This window comes from Ptychodera flava, chromosome 7 (genome assembly GCF_041260155.1).
Source record: "Ptychodera flava strain L36383 chromosome 7, AS_Pfla_20210202, whole genome shotgun sequence".
Taxonomy (NCBI): Eukaryota; Metazoa; Hemichordata; class Enteropneusta; family Ptychoderidae; genus Ptychodera; species Ptychodera flava.
The window spans coordinates 17179186-17198038 of record NC_091934.1 but is presented as its reverse complement, the minus strand read 5'-3'; the positions used below and the strand labels follow the sequence as shown (position 1 = coordinate 17198038).

Below are 18853 nucleotides of genomic sequence, written 5' to 3'. Positions count from 1 at the left end.
GTCTGTGTCTGTCTGTCTGTCTGTCTGTCTGAATCAATCTATCAATCCATCCAACCATCAATCAATCAATCAATCAATCAATCAATACAGGTTTGATAATTTCTTGGAAATTGAAGTCATGCACGCTTCGGGGCAACGGAGGCGCAACTGAAAGGGGAGAGAATAATGACACGCACGAGCAATTTTCCGTTCCATTGTGATCTATAAAACGGGGGGGGGGGGGGGTGCAAAGCCAGCATGCCTGTCGGCACATCTCCACGACAGAGTTTATACCTCAGAAATACTTAAATGCAAAAAAAAAAAAAAAGAAAAGAAAAAAAAGAATACAATATATAAGAACTTCAAAATCTTTGATAATGGTATTCTGATGACAAGAACATAGCTGGCAAATTCAGGTGTCGTCAAGGTTAAACCACCAGAAAATGATGCCAATTGTTTTAGCGCACTACCCCGTCTCTGTTGTCTGTTTGTTTGCCCGACTTTGTCTCTGTCTGTCTCCCCCTCCCCCAACAAAAGCTTTTAGTCACCAAGAGTTTGTCACCGAAGATTTCTAACATATATTTACGATATTAACAAGAAAATTCACATGAATAGTGTGCGGTCGACTTGGAAGGACCCGTTTTGACAAGAGGAAAGAATTTGCCGACTATCATACATTTGTCGAGATTTACGACGAGTTTCTCTGAGGGCGCGTGTACGTTAAAACTAACCACATTACCGGCTATGTGAATGATGGAAAACTGTAACGTAGAAAGTGTCTCTGCAGTGTTCATTGAGTTTTATCATTTCAAAGAATAATTTACTATAAAATTTCATGACGCAATTTCGTACCAGGTACACGATTGGAACTAATTTGGGATAATTTGATAGTGTAGTAGATATTATTTGATCTGCAAATGTAAGCTCATCTGCTTTTCTATTTTTTGCAATACACTTTTATATGGATAATTTGTAATATTGTAGCTTTCGGCTATGGGGCACCTAACACTTTTGATAAATTTGGACAATTAAAAGATCCGATTCTCTCAAATTAGTTTTGATCATGTTCACGACGCTTCATGGCTCGGTAGGTAAGATAGCTAAGATTGAACACCTAGCACAGTTCAGGCAGACTGTCACAGATATGTCGTTTAATAAAGAGATCAACAATAGAAGATTCCCAAGTTTTAAGTATGCTATAAATTGTGAGTGATTTATTCTTAGCAGAAGGGCCAGTGGCATCGGTCGGTCTGACCAATTTGTTGTGGGGAAATATGTTGAAATTCTTGCCTTGAAAAGTCGAGGAACGTTGCCATGGTGCGACCAGTGATCGTTGAGTTGTTTGAATGACGTGCATAAATAATTATGTTCGAATGACGATCATTCTTGAGGCAAGAACAGCGAAATTTAATGTATGGGTGCTCGTAGAAAAGCAGATAAAAATGTTAATTTTTGTTTTTTAAAGAACATTTCTCTGTTTGTAATGATTGTATCTATCAAACGAACATAAATGGTCTATGTTCTGCCGTGAGATTTTATGTAAATAACTCACAATTTCATCACCTTTTCATTTTTTATGAATGTTTCAAAGTTATATTTCGATTTCAGCGTTTTAAGAAGATGTGATAGGTTTGTCTGATTAACGTGATTAAACGAAGAAAGATAATATCATTGTAGTAGTTAAATCAAAACGCGAAAACGACAAATATACGTTTTCAGATTTATTCTGGGCAGCCGGAACTCGTAGGTGGCAACATATGACATCGCTCTACGGACCCAAGGATCACTTCAAAACCCAAATTATTTTTAAAGGCCTGTTTGTTTGCTATCAATCCGGTAAGTTTAGAATTCAGCTATCTACGCTCACCCATTTGGGCCACGGCCCGTTGACATGGTAACGAAATTGGCCTGGCAAGAATAAACATGTCATATAACACATCCTTTACGCGCGTAAACGAAAATATTCTAATTCTGCAATGGAGAATTTGACATCGTTTAGTGGACGCTTGATCTTGAAATATAAATTAGAGCACACATAAATAAGTTAGAAGATCACCGTAAATTATTGAGGAACAATCTCGCACTTTAGGATATATTTGCGATATCAACAATTTTCAAGTTGATGTGCAGAATAAATCAACGTGCCACGTGCTTTGCAGTTCTGCGCGCAGACGTTCGACACTATTTCTTTAGGGTATGAACTTTTTATTCAAAAGTGTGACAACAATTTCAATTTACTTTACAAAGAAAATTTTGATATTTTTTCACTAGTTTTGTCTTCTGTATCAACTCCAATCTCTTTTTTGTACATTTTATCATGTTGAAATATTCAGTATTCAGCTTATCAACACAGTCTGCATATATAGTGAAGTCCTAATTTTTGAAATGGATTTTCATAAAGTTCAAATAATCACGACAAATCTTCGAAGACAAAGTAACGGAAATAACAGTAACTCATTTTGCACAAAATGACGTAAACTAAGAACATTTATGGTATCGTTTACCGCACTGTAATTGGTGCATTTAACGGGAAAAAAGGGAAAGCCAGGAAAAGGCAGAAGCTATGTCAAATACAAAATGCAACTGTGGCTGATTATTTTACAATAATGAAGCTCCTTAATTAATATCTGAAATCTTTAACCTACGAACGTTCTGAGAGGTTTCAGAAAAGATCCCATGCTCGGATTTAATATACGTCAGTAATCGTACACAGTCACCTTGACGACGTCAGCTTCAGTCCTTTTAATGCGCACATATGTGTAAATTGTACTGATGTCTAAATCAAATATATTTGTTTGTGTTTGTAGCATTCATTAAGCCAATTACGCGTAGTACATATAAAAGTCGATCAAAGTGCATGTAAGTGAAAGGGATGGTAAAGTTCTGGAAGTCATCAGTCTATACGCTACAGGGAAAGGGAGCTGAAATGTCCAGAGTAGACGGTAGTAATGCAGCGCCTAGGCGCTGTTCTAAAAGTCATCCAATGCTGAGTATATGTTTTGCCATTTTAAAGTTGCACGCAGTTTGGCAAATGTTGGCTAATGACAGTCACGTGACATACCAGTAGAAGATATACTGTTTTAATCATGCCGTGGTGGAGAATGAGTCGTAAACTATTTTACACCTTGTCTGGTGTAGTGCTGCCGGCTTACCACAACTAATTAAGCTTACTCGGTACTGCAAAGTTTTGGGAAAACGTATTTTAAATCATTCTGATAACTTTTTATGACAAGAAAAGTTATTATCTATAAAAGAACACGGTGACAACGACCCTGCAAAATTTATTCTCCTAGTGGTAAAATGGCCATAGTGAGTCGTCCAAGTGAATTAAATGTATGTTGTGTACTTGTCCTTGGAGTACATAGGATTGATCAGATCAACCACACGGTGACTGTATCCATATTCATTGTCATACCTGAAAAAACAAGGAAGGCAATAATGATGTTACATTAATGAAGTTGAATGATTGACAACTTCGGTGAGTACATTGATTCACCATGCGGTCAAGGTTAGGAAAGATATATCATCGTTAATGTGCCGCTTTAAAATCATAACAAGAAAGAAATATTTGATATAATGGTTATGTCGGTGGAACGTCCTATGACGTTTTACAAAAAAGTAAGGCAATTGTACAGTTTGGACAAATATTAGCCAAAATATCCAATATCTGGCCGACTCAAAGTTTGCTGTCTGTCCTGGAACAGTGTCCTCTAAATCACAACAAATCTTATTATATCTCGCACAGTCCGCGAACGCTCTATTTATGTCTATTTTCAAAGCATGCCATATATTGTCTTGCACCAATTCTGAAAGAAATAAATTAAGTTGTTATAATTATAATTATCCTCGGATATAAAAACGTACAACAAAAATGTAACAATGGCACTATGTGCTCCTATTTCAATCTCGGTCAACGTTGATATACGAAAAATTACGAAATTTTTTCAACTTTTCAATATTACATTTTTTTACTTTTTTCACTTTTAAAGGTCACTTGCCTATCTTAAGAATTTGCATATGAAAACTATATGCTCTTCAACCCATAATGCATTCTATTAATAAATATCAATGTAATACATACAGTGATATTTTGGTCTCTGTAATGGACATAGATACATAGATACATAGGTAGAGACATAGATAGGTAGATAGATAGATAGATAGATAGATACATACATACATACATACATACATACATACATACATACATACATACATACATACATACATACATACATACATACATACATACATACATACATACATACATACATACATAGCCGCATTGAATTCTACTCTTGACACTTTTCATTGCCATGTAGGGAAAGAAATCAGAAAAGGTTGCCCCTTGATGATACGTCAATGGACAAAGTTTGACATATGCACAGTACCTATTCTAGGAGTCAGTGAGACATTTTACGCAGAGATTACCTAATTACGGCAATGGAAACTCAGTTACAAAGACACTTACCAGGCGACCAACTTGACAAAGTTATTGTTCAGGACGAGGCCAGCACTAGCATCAAAGATACTTGTGTGAGTGTCACCTATAAAATCTTGAGATACAACCTAGAGAAATAATAATTGGAATTACAGAACTCATATTACAACCCGCCAAACATCCAAACTCTCCGCCATAGGTATTGGCTGGGGCCTGGGGTGAGGAGGGATTTGGTGGAAAAGCTCCTTTAAGTGTCGTCATTTCAATTGAGGAGGCATCATGGGCCAGTGGTTAGAGCAGTGGACTCACGATCAAAGGATGGCGAGTTCGAGCCCCGGCATGGCAGTGGTGTTGTGTCCTTGAGCAAGGCACTTTATTCCTCATTGCTTCTCCCCATCCAGGAGTGATGGGTACCTGGTAGGACAGTGGTTGTAATGTGTGCGTTTAGCTCTGCTGCGCTTATTGGCTGCACATGTGAGCTGTTGTTTGCTCCCCAGGGAGTTGAGTGGTATCATATTAGGTCCAGTGACCTGGGGTAATAATAATTGTAAAAGCGCCTTGATCACATGTACTTGTGGATATGTGCCCTATATAAGAACCCAATATTATTATTATTAATCGAATTTATGTGGGCCACTGTGAAAATTTGGCTTAAATTTACCTCTGAAAATGGTCATGTTGTAGCTGTTCGTGCTTATCAGAAATAAATGGATGAAGCTGCATTTTACATTGAAACAAAATCACAATACACAAACATGTTTGATTTCGGCAGATTTTCAAAATTGTTCCTTGACTATGGAAGCAAATTGCGCCTTATTTTAAATATATAGAAGTGGAAAGGTATGGATGTTGAAAGTCTTGTGCCTGTAGTCTCATTGTATAGTGCTAGTTTGACCATAATTGCTTTTTTTTATTTTGGATTTTGAGCTACAATCCTCTACTCTTGTAAAAACACACTAAAATTTGAATTGCCACACTGTATGTAACCGCCCTGCAAAAGTTGATGTCAAATTTTCTGATTCAAAATTCCAGTTTTTAAGGTCGATCTAAGTTTACAGAAATGACGCTAACGAACACCATCGGCCGTTTCTTTATACGTGAAAATACGGCTAGTTTTCATCGGGTTCGAACCCACAACATACGGCATCAGTCGCCTAGCGTGAAAATGTCACGTAGATCACATCGCCGCTTACCAAATATAAAACTCTTATCAGTCGGTTTAATTTCAGGTCTTCCTGGACTGATCAGGGGAATTATTGTGAGCCGATTTTCATTTGAATAATTCAGGCTCTCCTGTTTACGACGTGAAGATTTGCAACGTGAAAACATGTTGGAAATTATGCAATGACATTGCCTTCAACGGGAAAGCGCAAACGATTTTTAAAAGTGTAAAAGAGAAATTTACTCTTTTACTAAAATGTCAACAACAAAAAAATAAATTCAATAGTTTTTATAACATCATTTTGTGAAATACTTTTGTGGCACCATTAGACGTGATACATATTTGATAATTTCAAGAGAAGTTGCTCGTTCCAGCAATTTATAGTGTACGCATTGTAGGCGAGAGAACAAGTGGATTTAATTAATGTGAAATGTGGATCCCGGGAAGTGTAACCCCTCCGCACCCAAGTGCCCGTAAAACTGTTAATTTGTCTGGCTTTCTTGAAGTCCAAAATGGAAATCATACATCATTAAAGTGTCAACAAATTTTCTCATATTCCTTGCCGTTGGGCAAGTGTGGGAAAAATCGATCCCACACTTTCAGAAACCGTCCCACACTCTGCAGTATATATTACACGAGCTCTAATTGGATGATAAACAACCTTTCGTTCAACGCGCAAAATATTATCCAATGGCACGGTAAGTAATACACGTACCGGAACTACAAAGTAAGCAGGTCAGAGTACTCAGGCAGACGACAGCATGTTAAGATTTTAGATCATGTAATACGTCATTGGTGACAGACTCACAAATAGGCCGAATTTTCCAATAACTGGTGAACATAGGACACTTGGAACATATAGATTTTTTTTTAGTTGGCCATCTCGTCTGTAACAGAAGTTGAAGTATCGGCAGTGGAACTCACCAGGGAGTTGCGTTAGTGACACCGAATAAGCTTACGCTTACTACAGATGGCCACGAAGTAGGATAGTCATCGATACAGTTATTAACATTCATTGTTTCCAGTGTGAATTTAACGCATTTTGTGGTCATGTGAGAAAAATAATCTCACACACCAAGGACCTGGGATCAGATTTCTCATACTCGTTGGGGATTTTTTGTCTCACACTCGCCTGCGGCTCATGTGAGACAAAATATCCCCAAACGAGTGTGAGAAATCTAATCCGAGGTCCTTGGTGTGTGAGATTCTATTTGTCACTCCTAGGATTGTTCATCGAAGACAATGACAGTAACGATATTACCGAAAGTGCTTGGGACCTTGTTTCGCTATGAAAATAATGCATGGTATAGGGCTGTGATAGAAGCAAGCTGATGAAATTCGCATTGCAGACATCTGTATTCCTTGGATTTTAAATACAATTAACATGACGACATTTTTGGTACTTGTACTGCACCCAATAAAAATAAACAAGGTTTCATATGTGCTGATTTTGTTCCCTTTTGTGTATTTGCTTTTACGGGAGAACAAGTTAATATTTCTACTACTACTACTACTACTACTACTACTACTACTACTACTACTACTACTACTACTACTACTACTACTACTACAAACCTGATCGTCAGTGTAAGCAAGAATGCCCTTGAGATTTCCCTCTGCAGCCTTCTTGACAACGGCTTTGATGTCGTCGTATTTGGCTCCGTTCTTGAGACGACAGGTCAGGTCAACAACAGACACGTCAGGTACAGGGACACGGAAAGCAATTCCTGTCAGTTTACTGTAAATGGAACCACCAAAACTTGGTTGAAATTACATGGAGCAGACGAAAACAGAATAGTTTAGGTTCCGATGACATGCTCTAATGAGAGTAGGTAGAAACACTGTAGTGTGCTCATACCGGAGTAGATGGCATAACTGTCAATATGAGTTCATTAGGCCTTCGTCTACTTTACTTTTGGAAATTAATGCTGCTATATATCTACCTCAAAGTTCTGAATTTACATCAAAGTTTGATAATTATAAAGTATACCAGGTTCACTTTAATTGTTTTACTTTTCTGAACATACGACAAAGATTATAATTACGAAGTACATCAAATTCCCTTTAATTGCTTCTCTAGTATTGTCACTTTTAAAACCCATTAAGTGTCCATGCCTATGGTTGTGTTTCATACCGTGGACCCTCGAAAACTGGAGGGTCTATGTTCATACTTTCAAATTCAACTGCTTGTCGTGGTACTTCTTGGACTTCACCTAACATATTTTGACCATACATTTGTCTTTAGCTTATAGTGTTATCAGTATACCTTTGACGTGTAGTTTCAGAAAAATGTTGCTACCAATGATGTTAAATGATGTAACGGTATAATATAGACCATATGAACATATTCCAAAGACTGGTGTCTGATATTTGTTTCAGAACGACAATCAAAGACTTCTAACACATGACAATACTCTCAGAAAACGGTTAAAAAGGGTCAGAAATTAGGTGAAGGGGCATTCCTTGGGGCTCTATGCTGGAGTGAACTAACGGACAAAAATCCGTTGCCTATTTTAGTGTAGTTAGTGTAAGATAGACCTATCTTGATGGCTCACCCTTAGTATTAAAATGTTAGGTTGAACCTTTTATCTTGGTGTCTAAGTGAGTTAGTAGCACAGTAATTCCACCAAATAGATACATAAGTCTGATTCCTCGTGTATTGTTTTATTTTTCCACGTGGTGGAGAATCCGTGTATCGATTCCTTTGTCTCTCGCTCTTGCATTTGTCTCAATTTCCCATGCAATTTTATTTCAAAAATGTTTGAATTTCATCATCATTTGAACTTGGATGGGGTCATCCTTGCGGACCTAGAATAGAGACGGATTTCAAAGCTTTCAGACAAGCCTCTTCAAAGAAGGAAGCTTCGAAGTTTCGTCCAGGAATGTTTGATCAATGTCATGCTAAGTTGAACAAACGTGAATATGCTAATCCATGGGGGCCTTTGGACAAAATATTGCTTATATTTAGCACTTTTGTGGAAGCCAAATAATGGCGCCTGTGTTCATGATGCATGGTCCAGGAACCGCAAGGCAACATCGATCGAGCAATGATTGTTCACAAAAACATTTATTAATGGGGAGTAAGTGTAGTCTCGACATTTTATCCTGTTTAAGTTCTTTGTACAAACTACTAGTAATAGTTTATTCCAATGTCTTCAATATGTTGAAATGTTCATTTTTCAACTTGTCAGCATAACTGAAAGTTTGTAACATGCACCAAACTTTTGACACCTGTATTTTACCAGAGAATTCGAGGGCATATCATCAAGCCGTAGTGACACGCTCACCACCGTACATGTCAACATCCTAAACAATTAACAATCTTGTGTGAATTCCACCAATCATATCAAATAAGTGCACTGTTGTTGACACACATAACTAGTATCAACGTACAAGATTGAAGTACACTCTTATTTTTAGCCATGTTCAGGACTATAATGCGTAACTAAATTGGCACACATAACAATTGTCTCTCTCTTTATAACTCATAAGAATCACCCATTCTAAGCTTATATTTCGAGTTGACATCTCTAATTCTAAAAAAGGTATTCTACGTGGTAAAAAATATTTATCAGAGTGTACATTTGTCAAATCATTTGTCAGTTAACAAATTATTCCGTTCGCATGTAGGTATATGCGTAAAGTACAGTGTCAGTGTCAACAATTAAAATTTCACCTGAAGGCTTTCAACATGCTATCGTTAATTAGCTATAAATGTATCTGATATAAAGAACAAAAACTAAGGATAAAATTTTATAATGTACAGCTTGGCACCATCACAGTTTTCACGTGTTTTTGGCTAGAGCATCTAGTCAACTTTCTTCTCCTCTCAGTACCAATACTAAGCCTTTCAACATGGCCAATACATGCGTCATACGTATTGCTATTGCTGAGAAGTGAATTTGATAGCGCCGATTGAATTTGATAATGCCATTGTTCCCATTGGCAACAATGTTCTATAATAGGTTAAGAGTCACTGAACGTTTATAACCATATTTAATTGTTGAAAAATCTTGCAGATATTCATTGACGTCTCATACACTTGTAAATATTTTTTCGCGTCGAAAGTAATGGAATATTTTAAGTAAACTAATGCACTCAGGGATTTAACAAATGCAGACAATGATGCTGTCGATACAAATTACAAGGTGATAAATGCACACATTTTCATGGCTGCATATGTAATCCGTGATTGTCATTATGTGATAATTGCACATAACGATGAGTAAGATACCATTGAACGGTAAAACGATAGCGATTAAATCATATAATGACACAAGTGCACAAAATGGTTAGATAAAAGTACAAAATATTTTGTTGATAAGTGCAGATTTTGTGTGTAAAAGAAGATGCTACGCACACATTGACGTGCTAAATGCACTCGACAATGTGGTATGCTAATTGCAAACTGAAAAATTATGGAAAGTCACCAAATTATAAGCTTTTGTTAGTCTCATTTTACCAAAATGTTTCGTAAAACCGTCATCATCGTCACGAAAACTATGTATGTTTACTAAATATATAAAATGTACAGTTGTAATTCAGCATAAGGCGACGAACACTTTGCGTTTCCAAAAACAGGTCACGGAGAATCGTAAGATTCTATAAGTCCTAATATCTTCCCATGAAGTGCATTCCCGTCTTTTGATAACTCAAGTCACTTGCATGCAAATTTGCTACAGTTACAAACAAAGGTCACTTTTGAATGAACTCACCCTTTAAGTTCTGGAATAACTTCGCAAATAACCTTTGCAGCACCTGTTGACGTCGGGATGATGTTCTGGGCTGCACCACGGCCATAGCGCCACTCCTGTGATGCAAAAAGAATTTTCACAAACTCAGGGAGTGGAGGAAGTTACGCGGTGTTGTTCTGATTTCCTTTTTGAGATGTAGAACACCAGGAAGGAAAGTTACATTGGATTGGATTACAGAAACTGCAAAAAGTAGAATATGCCTCGTGGACTGATATTAACCCTTTTAGCGCCAAAGTCAATTTGTCGCCTTTATCATATATACATCAGTATTTTTTTTCTAATTTTGCTAAATTTTTGAAGAAAATCTCTAGCCAATAAAATGTGATGTCCATTCAGTCCAAAATTATGAAAAAATTCAGAAAAACTCACAAATTGGTAAAACGTTTGACTAAAATTTGGGCGGGAGAAATTACAGCGCTCAAAAGGTTAAGACTCAATTTTTTATTATACTTTTCTAGTCCATTGCTTGTAAGGGCTCATTTTATAGCTCTTGCAGTGAGTAAAGGTTTCATCGTTTTAGTTTCATGTAAATCAAGATTTATTCTAAAACTTTCAATCGTACTCTTACAAAATCAAGTGAAAATAACGGGTCGCCGTGCAAAGTTAGGAACTAGAGACAAATTCAACCTGGCCACCACCCAACTCCATGGGTCAAAAATCAGAAGTGAAAGTCTTTCAGTTCCGAGGCGTGTACTACCTAAACAGTGTGGCAAATTACGGCAATGTTACCTGTAGCAAATACAAAGTAGACGCGATTCTAAATGGGGCAGTGTGCACTTGAAATTAAAAAGTATTCTGAATGGAGTCCGGTCTTCTCCTTATACCTTCTATTCAAAGAATTGAAAAAAAAAAACAAATCAGAAATTTTATAAGTTGTCCTTCCGATCAACTTGAGATGTAGTCGTATCAACTCAAGTTAGGTATACAAGAATACCTTGGCACTGGGACCGTCCACTACTTTCTGGGTTCTAGTGTATGCATGTATAGTGGTCATCAGACCCTCCTCAATTCCAAAGTTGTCGTTGATCACTTTTGCGAGGGGTGCCAAGCAGTTTGATGTGCAGGAAGAATTGCTGAAAGGAGAGATTAAATCGATTTTAACGAAATGTACTCATCTTTTAGAGATTATGATATCACTATCACCGAATGATATTATCATGTATAGTAATTATAATCATAATCTTTCGAATTATTATGTACAGCCAGCAATGAATGGTTGTTTGACTTTTCACTTCATAAGACCTTTTCGCCAATTCCACATCATAGATTTTTACCTCTCCTCCAAAATTCATATTAAACTTGATAATCTCTGTTTTTTCGGGGGCTCTTATCAATAGACGGTGGACGATTTAAGGCGCATGTGTGTTGTCCATAATTACTCAGTATGCATTTTCATGTAATGTTCGTCAGTATACTTTGCACATGCAAGCACATTTGTTCAGGAGAGAAAGCATTAGATGATGTTTATAATCGAAGTAACCGAAATATTCCTCAGTTCTATAATCATGGAAGATTTCAGCAAAATCAAAGTTTATAAGATTACTTCACCTCTAGCGGGGGTTACATAATGTTTTTTGCCACTCTTACAACGACTTACTATTTAAGAAAATACCGTGCAAGGACTTACTTTTGAGATAAAGCAGAGACAGTCGCACGAAACAATGCATAGTCTGCATTTAGGCCTAACGATTTCACGATTAAGGTGGAACGCGCCTCGGGGACAGAAATTCAGGATTTCAAATTTTATCAATTCTCTTCTGATCTACCACTTGTGGGGATTCATTTTAAAGCTCTTGGTAAAAGAAAAGTTTTCACCATCCTAGTTTTTCGAAAATCGAAAATTTTATTTTTCTCCATAGAGTTAACACACAGATGGCGGCCATTTTGAATTTCAAATATCGGGAAATTTTGGTAATTTTCTTCTCTAGTACCAAATTTTGCACGGTTTTTGTTCTTCCTTTGGTAAGAAAACGGTTCAAAGTTTCATTGAGGAAAGTTTGAGCACAATTTTCAGTCTTTCACTTTCGAGGCGCATACTACCTGAAGAATTTTAAACTTGATGCTGTCCATAAGCTTATGATATCGCCAGTAAAACAAAAATAATTTCATAAACTGAGAGTTCCATTTTTGGTTGACGATATTTTCCTGGTATTGTCATCATGTATATACAATGTGCCTATTTCGCAATTATTTGTGCGACTTGGGCAGCTTGAATTCAAAGTTCTTGTCTAATCTCAAAAAGTAGATATTAGTTTGGCTAATGTTTGATAACTGGATCCTTGCATTAATTTATAGAAGAGTTAACACACGGATGGCGGCCATTTTGAATTTCGAGTATCGGGAAAGTTGAAGAAAGATAGACTATTCATATTTTCAGTTCACTGAGTCTGTTAACCTTACCTGACAATATTCATAGAAGGTTCATATTTGTCTTCATTGGCACCCATCACAAACATCGGGGCATCAGCTGAGGGGGCTGAGATGATCACCTTCTTGGCCCCACCTTCGAGATGACCCTTGACTTCGTCAACTGTTGTGAATACAACCGTGCAGTCAACAACGTACTCAGCTCCGCTTTCTGCCCACTTGATGTTGCTTGGTTTCGTTCTACGATAGATATTCACTAATTTATTATAGAGATGTACCATTTCATCAGAAACTGTTGTCTTCTGAACGAGCTCTATCTCGGTTTACGTTTTCAAAGTACCATGAAGGAGTTTTCTCGGAAAAACCTGCCTTAATGGTAATTGTCCCTTCTACATTTTATATACTTCTAACTTAAATATAACATGTACGTAGATCACACAACGTATTTGTAGCCATAGTGAAAGGTTCGTGTTGAATAGGTAACAAACGTAAAGCAAAGAACCATAGAAATGTTGTTATTCTCTTGTACTGCAACAATCCTACAATGATATTCCTCAATGTGGATCCCAGTTTGATATGAAACCTGACAGTATCGTACCTCAACTGGGAAAACTAGTCTGAAGATTGCTACATGCATGAAACGTAAATGACAGATATAATTACTTTGTACTTGAAGTAATTTGTGTTATTATTTATAACGCGCTGCTTTTAGCACTGAGCACTGTAATTTCCCACATGGGCATCTGTATACTTTGCTTGATAGATAGATAGGTAGGTAGATGGATATATAGATAGATAGAAAGATAGACAGATAGATAGATAGATATAGATAGATAGATAGAAGATGGATGTTAGATAGATAGATAGATAGATAGATAGATAGATAGATAGATAGATAGATAGATAGATAATAGATAGATAATAGATAGATAAATAGATAGATAGATTCTTGGATAGATAACGTGCTAAACCCTCGAAACTGTGCTCTTTCATGATTATGCAATCATCTTAGAAGGGACTGTGTTATCGATGATGGTTGGTAACTATCAGAATAAGTAATTACGGAAATTTGAAGAAATTCCAAATGAAAATCGACTCAAAATATTCACTTATCTTAAAATTTAGGATAAGTGAGCACACTGTTCACGACCAATCTTTTCTGCAATAACTGAAGTTATAAGGGCATTGGAAACGCAAGTAACATTACATCAAAACTGGTCTATACTGATGTCTGTTCAAGCTAGGTAGAGCATTACTTGGTCTGCGAGTTGGACCATCCTGAACCACTTATAGTAAGTGGTAGTGCCTGGTGTCCGGAACGGGTTAGCGTACTCTGTTACTGTACTAGACCCGTCGGAATTGGTCCAAAATCGACAAATTTGTGAGTGCCAATAAAGTTTAGTTAGGTATGATATCACTTGATCTTAACACAGGACCTTAACTTACTCGTGGAATACGTCAATGATGTGTCCGTTGACCACAAGTTTTCCATTCTCGGCTTTGACATCTCCCTTGAACCTGCCATGGGTTGAGTCATACTTGAACATGTACACCTAAATAAAGAATTATGAAAAACCTCAATCAGTAAGAATTTTCAGTAATTTTTCTCTTTGTCCTGAACGTTTTCATGAAAAACATTCCAAAACAAAATAGTGATTCAAATTTTAGGATATATATATATATATATATATATATATATATATATATATATATATATATATATATATATATATATATATATATATATCCTAATAAATATAATTATATTCAATTGAGACACTAACACATATTCCCACTGATACAGAACACGATTGGAACTAATTTGGGATAATTGGATTTTCATATTTTGCACATTTCTCAAAAGTGTTAGGTGCCATATAGCTGAATATTGCAATAACGCAAAATACTCATAAAAACAAGTGTGTAATAAAAAGAAAAGCAGATGAGATAACATTTGTAGATTAAATCGACATTACTTCACCATCCAATTATCTCAAATTAGTTCCAATCGTGTTCAGGATAGAATTTTACTCATGGCCGATATTGCAGTAGTCAGTTATCTTTCACTGTCACACAATTGTCTCCATGTCTTCATAAATTGGCAAATATTTTCCCGCGCCCATACGACGCCGCACGGTGCAGGGCAGTTACAATGTACGGGGATATCACAAAACAAACAAAGCAAACTTGCCATGTGTTCGAGGTCCATGACGGGATCATTGATTGCCTTTACAACCGCACCCTTTTCCAGTGCAGCACGTAGCTGCAGAGTCCCAGTATGACCAAATCTAGAACAGTAAAGTAAGACATAAGTGACAGCTTGGTAACTTAATTTTAGGGAAGAATGCACCATTTGATTGAAACATGTTATGACATTTTACGGCAAAGTTTTTTCCAACGTTGTGAAAACTAATTCTCTTAGCATTGCCATTGATTGTATAATAAAGGGGAAACAACCAAATGTAATATTCTAAACTGTTATTACTGTCCTTTCTGACCAATATTTCTCCAATTAATTCACTGACAGTTCCCGGCCACAGTTACGCAATAATGTACCACCTCCTGGACTATAATGGACGTAAGCAAACTTTACACAACATAATCACTGATACTGTACGAGGCGAAGCCGAGTGCAAAGTTAGCTTGAGGCCAGGGCCAGGATAGAGTACACTATTGCTTTTACTGTAGTTTGGCAATACCAAGGAGTTTGTAGATGAGGACCACAATACTGGATAATCGGATACATTATCAGTAATAATCGGGGGATGACGTCACAAAATTCACTGCTATTAACAAAGCCGTAAAATAATATTTCATACCCAAAAGTAACAATACTATAATGAGCTAACTGTCTAGACGAATATTTATGTGGAGTTCCATTTGACGCACAAAAGCTTGAAATTCTTGCACCAATGATAAGATCAGTACATCGTAAAAAAGTCAAACAGCAAGATTAAAGGTATAATGTCACCTGTTCCAATTTTGCCACAGTTACCATGGCAGAGAAAATCTAACCGATCACAGATTTTAAGCGGGTGGCCGCTTTTTAAAAACAGCGCCATCACATGGGCATTTTGAATACCAAGGAACGCCCCTTTGACCATATATGGGTATATTTAGATTACAGGTGACTGTATACCTTTAATAGAGTAGCACTGGCTGACAAATCAGGGCTTAAGCTGCTGACATTTTGTAAAAGACACTTACCCATTGATTCCAATCTTTGGTTTGTTAGACATGTCGTGTGTGACTTTGACAGGTACAACAGTCAAGGATCAATCTAATACAGGCGAAAAAACAGCGTTGGCGTACAAACTTGCAATTAGGCCCAGGACAAGAGTGAGTGACAGACAGTACAGAAGTTTTATAAAAGCCACTTTAATACATTCTCAACCTATTTTCCTGTAGATAGATTCGCTCATCCCACTTAAACAATTGAGCGTGTACTTCTCATAGCAGATTTTTTAAAATCTTACATAAACGTAGAAATTCACAAAATTTCACGTTTTATAATATAAATGGATAACATTTTGGGTACCAGAGTTACAAATTCAGCAACTAGGGATAATTCAGTGCCAGTAGGGTAAAATTTCAAATTGTAGTCTGGAATAACAATAAAATTACTTTCTAAATCTAACGCTTTTTTGACATGCCAGATTTGAAAATGCATCATGATTTTGCCTTCAGTGTGTGTCGTTGAATGCAAATCTCGAAATGGCAAATCCGGCTTACTCTTAAAAAAAACAACTGTTATAAAACTGACTTCGCCTCTAGATGTAGATCTGGATGTTTCCGGGATCATACGGCCTCACGCCATAATAGGAGGCCATAGAAGGCCTGAAAACACACAGACCTTTTGGCAAGGCTTGTTCAATTCTGCACTTAAACGAAATTCCTGGAATTTAGAACGCACCTCGGGGACAGACATTCGGACTCTCAAACTTTTACAATTCTCTTCTGATATACCACATGTGGGGGTTCATTTTAAAGCTCTTGGTGAAAGAAAACTTTTCACTGGCTTAGTTTTTCGAAATTCGAAATTTTTTTATTTTTCTCCATAGAGTTAACACAGGGATGGCGGCCATTTTGAATTTCTAATATCGGTAAATCTTGGGTAATTTGTTTCTCTAGTACCAAAATTTGCACGGTGACCCCCTAATGATTGAAAGATTCATTAAGCAAAGTTAGAGAAAAAGTTTAAGTCTTTCACTTTCGAGGTGCATACTACCTTAACGTGATATGTATCCATTATTTGCAGATATTTCTGGTTCATTGGCCACACTACCTTCAGTGATCAGCAGGCCAAGCAGAGGGTCTTAGTTTCATGGATCTAAATGTGGTACAAGACAAAAGTCTTTTGGACCTTGGGCGAGTGGGCAACCCAAGATCGAAAGACTGACAGGACCAGTATCTGTAACTTTTGTAACTAAAGTTCTTGTCCTTCTCCCGGAAGTAAGATGAAACACCAACAACTTAGCTCGTCACACAGCGTCTATATGTGGATAATACATGTTATTGTTCATATTTATATTCTAGTCCGGATCAGAAATCAGTTGTCAATAATGGCAATGCACTATATTTTACACAGGATTAAATAAATCGAATACTATGTATCTCGGCATGCATTGGGGTTGAATAAGAAATTGTAGGTGACAGTACAGACCCTCGAGGGTCTATGGTGACAGTAAAAACAAAAATATGTAGTAAAAAAATCACCAAAAGTTTCAGCTACTTAGTCTTTAATGTTCCGTATTCAGAAGTTCATTTTCATTGCAGGAGGGCTTTGTCGGAGCTGAATCGTTCTGGATCGATTCTGTGATGAAACATGTTGGGATCTGTATGCTTCAGTTCAAAGTTGTCATTGTGCTGGAATATTTGGCACCCTGTTTTGTCAGTTTTGTTAGTTGTTTTATCACATTCGATACATACCTTTTTAAAGGAGATTTGATAAATATGTTGTAGTCGAAAACATATGGACGGGCTCCTATTGGTGTTTGAACAGCAGATCTAAAAAAGAGTTGTTACTCGACTGGTCAAGCAGCTATTTCAACAGAGACATAGGACTATTCCGTAGCGAGGTAAATACCTACGTTGATTAGAAGCCCTAAAATTGCTCTGTTATATCGATTTATTATGCATTTTTTTCGGTTAGTACAGCAAGTAAAGAAGCTTAAACTACCAAGGAAACTTAACATCCATTCTATAGCCATACACCAAATTTTCGTAAAATGTGTATGTTCTTTGCGGACAACATACTCACCGAGATTGATGACTCTGCTATGGCGGACGAGACTGAGGACCGTGTGGATCCAATGAGCTTGAAGGTCATCCCAAATTCAAACAAATACCTGTTAATTATCTCATACAATCTGTAATCGAGTAAATCTACATTTGAGGTCAGCATCTGCATGTAGAGCCCGATGTCTATGCTGCTTAGGCTGCGTTCACAAAAACCGGGGGTGGGGTGGGGTTGGAGGAATTCAAGGGGAATTCGGGGGACTTGAAATTTTTTGAGGGTATTGAGGGGGGAATCTGAAAAAAATATTTCAATCGTAATTCCTCCAGCCCACTCACTTTTATTTGTGAACGCAGCCTTACTTTACGTGATGTTTCAAATATTTTGCAAATGAGTGGACGTGGGTCTTTCTGGCGCGTCCACATGGAATATGATTTTAACAAAGGGCAGCACATTGGCAGACCTTCACTTTCAAGGTAATTAAACAGTCTGTCTGTCTGTCTGTCTGTCTGTCTGTATGTATGGATGGATGGATGTATGTATGGACGGATGCATAGATGTATGTATGTACGTCCACTTCAAAAACTCAAGAACCCATTCATGTATCAACTCAATCTTTTGTGTGAAGACATATCATGTAATGTTGATGGGATTGTGCTGAAATGAACATGCATGTCCCAATTTAATCTCATCTTCTCGTCGTGCTGCTGAAGTTCACATAACATCGCGGTACGACTGGACAGATACTGTCCTCATCCCCCAATCTCTCGCTAGATGCGTCGAAATCCACTCGGTTTCAGTCTTGTTTTTCATAAGATATAATGAAGAAGCATATCTTTTAACGACAAGAAATCAAAGAATACATAATTATGAGGCAAGGCCAAAATAATTAAAACAAAATATGCGAGTTTCTG

General features: G+C 37.0%; 1 protein-coding gene across 1 annotated transcript; it reads right to left on the bottom strand.

Annotated features, from left to right (window-relative positions):
• Positions 1-2188: 2188 nt before the first annotated feature.
• On the bottom strand, positions 2189-18065 carry LOC139136892 (glyceraldehyde-3-phosphate dehydrogenase-like). Its single transcript, XM_070704736.1, has 10 exons — positions 17964-18065; positions 15911-15983; positions 14895-14991; positions 14150-14256; positions 12737-12943; positions 11271-11409; positions 10298-10392; positions 7158-7320; positions 4451-4548; positions 2189-3394 (listed from the first exon to the last, which is right to left on the bottom strand). Exons 2-10 carry the CDS (start codon positions 15940-15942, stop codon positions 3307-3309), a joined length of 1026 nt encoding a protein of 341 aa, XP_070560837.1. The 5' UTR covers positions 15943-15983; positions 17964-18065; the 3' UTR covers positions 2189-3306.
• Between the last annotated feature and the right edge of the window lie 788 nt (positions 18066-18853).

What these genes read in the sequence shown, in the direction of transcription:
- LOC139136892 (XM_070704736.1), bottom strand. Translation starts at nt 15,942, where the DNA reads ATGTCTAACAAACCAAAGATTGGAATCAATGG. An exon ending in CCTTCTATGAATATTGTCAG is followed by an intron (nt 11,410 to 12,736) that starts GTAAGGTTAACA and finishes CTCTCCTTTCAG; the next exon opens with CAATTCTTCCTGCACATCAA. An exon ending in TTGCTTACACTGACGATCAG is followed by an intron (nt 4,549 to 7,157) that starts GTTTGTAGTAGT and finishes TTATTTCTCTAG; the next exon opens with GTTGTATCTCAAGATTTTAT.